Below are 8,120 nucleotides of genomic sequence, written 5' to 3'. Positions count from 1 at the left end.
TAATTCCGACCTTATTTGATCCAGATAATAGAGTAAGCCTTCGTTTGGTAGCAATTTTTCACCTCAAAATATTATTTTTTTGAGTGTTGTTTCACTATTTCAATCGTTATTTTTTTACTCTTCAATCTAGATGGAATTCACTTTTTTCTTTAACGGTAAAAAAATCAATTTTTATAATGGGAAATTTCATAAGTGAGAGATTAAGTATGATAGATTTCAAAATTAAGAAAACAAGTTTCAAAATTCAAAAATCAGATTTTTATTATAATTATTTATGATTTAATTATTTTATTAATTTAATATATTTAGGTCACACTTTGTGAGCACAATTATCTAATTAATTAGTCATGGATTAATTTTTAGTTACAGCTTATCAAATTATTGGTCGGAACGTATTTCTCGACCACAGATCGAAAATTTTATAGGTCACAAAATATTTTTCGATCACGAATCCAAAATTTTTACAGATCACAGATTATTTATCGGTCACATATCAGATTAATTTTTAGTCACGACTTATCAAATTATTGGTCGTAACTTATTTTTTGGTCATAGATAAAAATTTTTATAGGTTACAGAATATTTTTCGGTCATGAATCCAAAAACTTTATAGTCACGGATTATTTATCGGTCACATATTCAAAACTTTATTGGTCACAATTCATTTACTCATTACAAATTATTAAATTAATTGGTCACGATTAATTTTTCGATCACAACTTAATCAATTGTGAGTCACAATTGGGAGTCACAGTCACAATTTTCAGGTCACATATCCAATTGCGAGTCACAATCGAGAGTCACATGCATAGTCACAAATTTCAGCACCACCACCATCGCTGCCACCGCATTCAGCAAAACCCACCCCAAATTGCATCCATCCATTTCTCTAAATCGCAATGGCAAACGCCACAGACAGCACCACTCACGTCACCCATTTCTACAACCTTCTCCCCTATTTTTTTATGTGACTTTTGCGTTGGAAATTTATAAGATGTATCCCTCTTTCTGCGGAAAGCATTATTTCATTATTTCTTTAATTGAATTTTTTTTTATTTGAATTATGCTGACAGTTCCTGTACGTTCGATAACCTTTTTCAAGGAAATATAGAATAGTGAGAACATTTAAATAAGTTTGATGCTTCAGTAGATCATAAAACCTGCTTTTCGAAGATCTTTTCCTTCTCTCTGGGGCATCTGGTCATTACTATTTTAGGTGTATGGATCATTTTTGAATATTTGAAGCTAATTTGTTAATGAGTATGTTACAAGTTATACTGGATGGATATACAAAGTTGTGTTGTCAGTCAGTACCCTTTTTTTAATTGTATGTGCATCCAATTCCATGTTCATAAATTTTTAATTTTTCTGTATGGTTTTATATGTATCAACTTCTACGAATAAAATGATGTTCCCATGAGTGTGTGTGCACATGAAGACCTCCACCTAAAAGAATCTCAAGCAACTATGAAAAAGATAGTTATGTACTGGAAATATGGGCATGCCTAGGGAAAAAATTTAGTGAGAGGATGTATTATAGGTCAAGCTCAAATCATTTGCTTTTATGTGCTTTCTGTGAGTTATATTTGATGGATGTGCCAAAGTTATGGGAATAATGCATGTATGATAAATTTCAATTTTTTGGCTGACTTTTGATGCCAGATCCTATATATTGCTCCCCTAAGATTTGAAGTGCATAAATTTGAAACTTGTGTTTTTGATTTTTGAGAAAGATAGCAAAAAGATTATGGAATGCCAAATTGTGTAATTCTTCTTCAAATACGCATTTACTAAGCCCTATTTCGACCCTCATGTTCTAAAACCATTTTTTTTTTTTTTTCAAGTTCAATTTCGATTACACATTATCAGTAATTTGTATGTGAACCTGTAAGTTTCTCCTACTTATACCACAAATTTAAAAAAAAAAAAAAAAGGGGAAAGAAACCTTTCACAAAATTAATTCTTATAAAATCTCTATCAAATGGGCTTAATGTCAATTTGGATTTGGATTATAGATATGACACATACTAGTGCAATACTTTTTTTTTTCAGGCTAGAAGTTTGATTGTGGAAACTGTATTACTGTCCTAAATGGAGACTTCTAAGTAAGCCTTTTTCGCCTATAATAAATTTTTGGGTAACTTTCTTCTTCACCCTGAGTTGGGCTTACCTGATTTGACTATGGAAATGTTGTAGAAGCTCTCTTATTTCTCTTGTGCATGCACTCCTGTCACTGGATGTAAAAGCCAAAAAAGAGAACTGCTGGGACTTAACTATCTGCAATTCTTATGTCTTGGAGCTACGTCAATGCATATAAATTATATGAAGTTGTAATACTTGCAGGCCTGAGGATCTTCGTGCTCGATTTGGGAAATTTGGGCCTCTTAAGGACGTTTATATCCCTCGCGACTACTACACTGGGTGAGTAACCTCTGTTATTTAAGCCTCTTCTGCAATGTCCCAGTTAATTGAAATGGGGATTGAATTTAACTAGTTTAGGCAACTGTCATGTGGTTATTGCCGTTGCTATGCTACCTGGTCTGCACCTCTTCTTTTCATCTTCTTTAATTGTTTTCTCGAAATTCCTTTTTTTGGTTGAAAGTGTTGAAGATATCGATGAAGTAATAAGAGGCCAAGATGATCTAATGAACATGAAGATTGAAGCAAGATGGGTATTAGTACTGTTATGAAGATGTGTTGAAGTCACGAAGAACATCAAGTCTTAATGGTTTTGTGAGGTTAGCGGCCATGTAATTGATTTATTGATTTCTCATGGGTATGAGCTATGTTTCTTTGTGATTAAGGTTTGCTTAGCTTCATATAAGCATTGGAGATGTACCATCTACATCTCTTACTCTGATGTCTTTAGGATGTGAGCTATTTTTTTCACATGATTCATGTTAAATCATGCAGAGAGCCGCGTGGCTTTGGTTTTGTGCAGTTTGTAGATCCTGCTGATGCTGAAGAAGCCAAATATCAGATGGATGGGCAAATTCTTCTTGGGCGAGAGTTGACTGTCTTATTTGCAGAGGAAAACAGGAAGAAGCCCTCTGAGATGAGGGCTAGAGAAAGAACAAGGTAAAAGTGCTTAAGTTCATTTTTGTTAATGTTTACATTATTCCTTCGGCGGACTTAAAATTACTTACAATGCGAGAGCACCTAAAGTTTTCGTTTCTAATTTAATATCCTGCTGCTGCTGTCAGTCGAAGGTCCCCATTTGGTTATTCTCGATCGCCTCGCTATGCACGTCCATATTCCCGCTCACCGAGTTATTCTCGAACTTACTCTCGAGGTCATGATTACTATTCTCCATCTCCGAGGGGAACTTACTCCCGAGCGCATGATTATTATTCTCCATCTCCGAGGAGAAGACGCTACTCAAGGTTTATAATTATTAACTCTTATGAGAAATATTAATCTTAGAATTGGTTATATATCATGAAAATTAAAATTGCTTCTTCCGTACAGGTCCATTTCCCCTCGTGACGTGGGGTATAGAAAGAGGTCTTACTCTAGGTCTCCTTATGGCTCAAGGAGCCGAAGTCGAAGCCCAGTCAGGAGCAGGAGCCCTGATGACTACTCAAGATAATAGCTGGTAGTCGGTGTGGTATTTCTATGTAGTCAGGGTGCGTTGGTGGCTTCAAGTATTAGAAGAGTTGGATTTTAACCTTGGATTTGGTAGTGTTTACGTTTTGTTGGAACCTCTGGTAATTGGTAATCTCATTTAAACTGATGGCTAATGTCTTAAAAAGTAGGTTCTATTATGACCAGTCACTAAATCTTGGTGAAACCTAAAAGTTACGACGTGTGAATATTGGTTACGTTATTTATTCTTTTTACTTTTTAGACGGTTGATGGCAGGGTTACGCAAGTCTTGACAGTTCCCAAGCTGTGTTTAGAAACACCTTAAAAGGTATGGGATAGTGGTCTAATTTCTAGATCAACAATTGATATGATTACAGTAAGCCTGCCCTTTGACGCACCAAAGGGTTCACATGAGGATGTTAATGTATGAAAAAATAAAATAAAATATTCTCAAGTCAAAAACCATGAGCTTGAGTTTGTGCAAATAAGCGCCAGTGTGTGTGATATAAAGTTGAGAGCAATTTGAATATTAAGAAAGAGCGGTAATTATTCGATTAAATTTAAATTAAATATGGATTACGTTGAGAAGTTGCATCAAGTAGTGGACGCTATAAACTCTTCTAACGGAGGTCATAGAGGGTGCATTCCATTTTTTTTTATTGTTTTGCATGCTTCTTCCATTCATTCTCGACGAAAGGGATAAGGCCCTATTTTTTTATTTTTTCTGTACTTCATTCTGATTTAATACTTTTTGTCAAAATAAAATTTGTCATATAAGTAAAATTGACAATGTTTCATAAACTCATCTTTAATAGAAGTTGACATAAACTTTTATCAAAAAGAAAAAAGACACTAACGTAGATTCAGCAGTTCAGTTATACGTTGACGTGAATTCTATGCGGGTTTTATATGCAAACATATATTCCTGAGTTTATTTTAAGAAATTAAGAGACTTAGACATTAAAAAAATCAAATTTGTCTATTACAAGACGTCAATATTGGGTGTATTGATTTTTTTTCTCCATTTATATGCTACTTAGTAATTCATAGAATTTGACTTTCTACTACTAAAAAATGCAAATCACGGCTACAAAGCTTTAATGCGACATGGAACATGAGTGAACATTATGAAAATGAGAAATATCTTGGCCGGTTAAGTTTCTATGTGATGTATGCAAGATCAAAACATTGGCGATTCTATGTCAAGCATGTTATATGACCTCAAAAAATTTTCACATTTGAAAGAATGCTGGACAGTAGACATACGACAACGAGATCGTTACTAAAAAATTAGAGAATAACGCTATGTGTCGCCTTCCAGATGGCGATATGATTCATGGAAAAATTTTATATGCAGATTGGTACTTACATATTACAAAACGCAGAATACATGTACTGTAGCAGATTAATATCAAAAAGGAAGTAAAATTAAATTTCCACACAGCATCCTGATTGCACGAGACCAGAAAATTCAAGCGGCACATCGATTTTCACCAGTTTTCCATTTTGCCCTCCTTTCTTATCCCCCAAAAAGAACCCATGTGGTGCGCCCTGATAAGCTGACCCTATAACCAAGCTCTGATCTCCAATTCCAAAACCGCAGGTCCCGACTCGTACAACCGACTCTGACTCCGCCCAGCAAATTAAGTTTCCACTCTTCACGCCAACGCATGATCTCGGACACTGACTGGCCCTCCAAGCCTCCTCAACTCGCCTCCACTCACCAGTACTCAGGTCATAAACCTCTGCGCTCTTTTTGAACGCCCCTTGCGACTCGGTGTCGTATCCACTCACCACCCAGAATTCGGACCCAATTATTATTCCTTCACATTCGTCTCGTTCATCACTCATCCGGGTCAACTCAACCCACTCATTCTTCTTGATGTCAAAGAGCCACGCTGTGTTCAAAGCGTTTTTGCTCTTGTCATGCCCTCCAGCAATCAAGACTTTCCCTTCCACAGCCCCCATGGCAAAGAATGACCGAGTTGAGGGCATATCAGCACACCGAACCCACCTCCGAGTCGTGAAATCGTACGCAAACACCTCATTAACCGGGTCCCAATTCGATGGGTTCCATCCTCCCATAACTATAAGCTTCCCTTCAGTACTGGCAAGTTGGCAGAACAGAGGCAACCCACCTGGGTACTTGGGTACCGGTTCAACCCAGTCCCAACACCGAGTCACCGAATCAAACACTGAAATCCCATACCTGGGCTGACCCACCGGCTTCGACTCGGAATCTTCAACTGGTATCGCTTGAACCAGGCATGCTACTTTCCGAGTAAACCCAGTTTGCTTCCGGTGGTAATAGAAATCCCTACTCCGAATAAGCTCACGCCAACGGCTGCATACAAGAGATGAAACTAGGTGTGCTGAGTAGTGCAACCGAGTCAAGCACTCCAAAGCAAGTTCTTGAGGTAATTCTGGGATTAATTCTTGTTCATTCATGGTATAAATTGTGAGCAACGGATTGAAGAATTTTGATATGGAGAAGTGTGGTGAAGAGTTGGATATTTATAATCTAATAACAAGGAAATAAGCTCAGTTATATTGGATATGAGTTGACACGTGGCGCTCATTGTATAGATATCAGTACCATGGATTTGAGAACCTTCTTTTAAAAAGGGTAGAATTAAGTGTGTGCACTTCCATAGCGGTTACCGTGCGCTCTCTATTGATATTTATTTGGTTAATTAAAAGACAAAAGAGAAAATACCAAAACGAGATTTTGATTAATCCTAGACTAGATAGGCCTAGGGCCTGGACTTTATTGGTTTGATACAACTTTTTCGAAGTTGTAAAATTAAAATCAAACACAGTTTATGAAATAACTTTATTACAGTCATTTATGATTACAGAGTAAGTACATATATAGTATCTACGTTCTCTTTTCTAGAAATTTTTGACAATCAACTTGCACTGTAAGTTGTAGGAGTGGAAAAAGGATTGATATGCGTTTGATTTATATAAAGGTTGAACCTTTTAACTTTGAAGGTCTTTACCATCGCACTCCTAAAATTTTGTAAAGGAGTTAAATTGCGAGATGTGCATTAACAGGCCAGAAAATAAAAATTGTTTGTACATTGCATCTATGAGGAGTCAAATTTCATGTCTCAAAAATCGAACCCCCACATTACGACTATCAGTAATGCGTGAGATGATCTCACTCCTATTCTTTGTACCATTAGACTATGTCTCGAGTGACTGCTTTTGATTTATAAAATCATAGAAGAGAGAGGAAAGAGGATAAGGTTTTGCCGAGATGGGCTCAAATTGGCCCTCTCTCTTTAGTGGGCCATATTAAAGGATAAAGAGATAAACTTTAGGCCGTTTGCTGTATAATATTATCATCTTTCAAATAAAAAATGGACATGTGGTCCCATTTCAACTGTTACTAAAAAGGCAACAGTAAGTATTGTTAGTTATCAGCACGCATCAGAAAGAATAATTATAATGTGTTAAAATAGAAATAAGTCCAATTAAATTATCATCTGATATCAACCGATAATTATACTTAAATGAGAAAATATTAAAGGAAAAATAAAAATTAAACCTTATCAAGAGGCTTGACTTTTTGAATTGATTTGGTAATTGTGGTATGTAACAGTTTAGTGACTTAATGAGTAGACTTTGGAATTAACAATATACTATAAAAACTTGATCTAAGAAGCAAGTTTAATGTGGACCTTTGGAATTTCATTATTGATAATCAACAATAATTCTTTGAAAATTCAATAGCTTTCTAATTTATTTTTCCCCCCTAATGCAGATGTTACAACTCTTAACACATTCCTTATCCAAAACCCAATCCCAATCCCAATCCCAGTCCCAATCCCTCCTCCATATTCATGTTGACATTTGTAAATAATTAAAAACTTTTATTTCCAACGTAATTTGTGTGTCATCTTTAAACGACGACAACTATGTCCCTCCAGGGCCCATTCATGACAAGAATTAAGACTAGTTTGGGTGGACTATAAACAATAATTTGCCTTCCATATTGTACGTGAACTGACAAAAAGCGTTGATTACATGTGACAAAAATGGGAAACATTATGACTACGACCAGATTAACGTCGTAGCCCCTATAATTTTTACAGGGATCGAGCTACACTTATAGAGAAGATTCTTACAGATGTTTCACAGATCAGTCACAATGGGTGGAGTCGGTGTTATTTTTGGCCATTTTTTAATGCATCGTATCCTACGTGGGCTTGACCTCCATGAGAGTGACCTGTAAAAGGTCTGTAATATCATCATCTGTACATCCAGTTTAATCTTTTGTACAGATATGCTACAGGTACAATTATTTTGACAGCATCTATGACAACTCTCTCATATTAGGGGATGAAGTCCGCAATTAAAATAATCGCGAACCCCACGTTTTGTGAGTGTGCTGTAAATATGATCACCACTTGGTGCTGTACATATACATTTTCCTAATTTTTATTAGTTGTTACCATTATTATGTTGGATGCAAGAGAATTAAAGCATGCCCATGGAATGGAATTTTCTATATGCGGCATATCAACGTT

General features: G+C 36.0%; 2 protein-coding genes across 4 annotated transcripts; one reads left to right on the top strand and one right to left on the bottom strand.

The window, feature by feature from the left end:
• The first annotated feature begins 966 nt into the window (after positions 1 to 966).
• Positions 967 to 3,838, top strand: LOC111391095 (serine/arginine-rich SC35-like splicing factor SCL33). 3 transcript variants are annotated; one of them, XM_023016238.1, is made up of 6 exons: positions 969 to 2,105; positions 2,344 to 2,421; positions 2,603 to 2,738; positions 2,914 to 3,078; positions 3,204 to 3,383; positions 3,469 to 3,838. In XM_023016238.1, the coding sequence occupies exons 4-6, from the start codon at positions 2,981 to 2,983 to the stop codon at positions 3,587 to 3,589; spliced, it is 399 nt and encodes a 132-aa protein (XP_022872006.1). In that variant the 5' UTR covers positions 969 to 2,105; positions 2,344 to 2,421; positions 2,603 to 2,738; positions 2,914 to 2,980; the 3' UTR covers positions 3,590 to 3,838. The 3 variants fall into 3 exon arrangements, with proteins under 3 accessions (XP_022872007.1, XP_022872006.1, XP_022872005.1); XM_023016239.1 differs by having other exon boundaries at positions 967 to 2,421; positions 2,942 to 3,078; XM_023016237.1 differs by lacking the exons at positions 969 to 2,105; positions 2,344 to 2,421; positions 2,603 to 2,738 and having other exon boundaries at positions 2,745 to 3,078.
• A 1,045-nt stretch (positions 3,839 to 4,883) lies between these two features.
• Positions 4,884 to 6,097, bottom strand: LOC111391099 (F-box/kelch-repeat protein At1g15670-like). The gene has a single exon (XM_023016251.1). The coding sequence runs from the start codon at positions 6,031 to 6,033 to the stop codon at positions 5,014 to 5,016; it is 1,020 nt and encodes a 339-aa protein (XP_022872019.1). The 5' UTR covers positions 6,034 to 6,097; the 3' UTR covers positions 4,884 to 5,013.
• Between the last annotated feature and the right edge of the window lie 2,023 nt (positions 6,098 to 8,120).

This window comes from Olea europaea, unplaced genomic scaffold, assembly GCF_002742605.1.
Source record: "Olea europaea var. sylvestris unplaced genomic scaffold, O_europaea_v1 scaffold753, whole genome shotgun sequence".
Classification (NCBI taxonomy): Eukaryota; Viridiplantae; Streptophyta; class Magnoliopsida; order Lamiales; family Oleaceae; genus Olea; species Olea europaea.
This window is presented reverse-complemented; position numbering and strand designations above follow the sequence as displayed.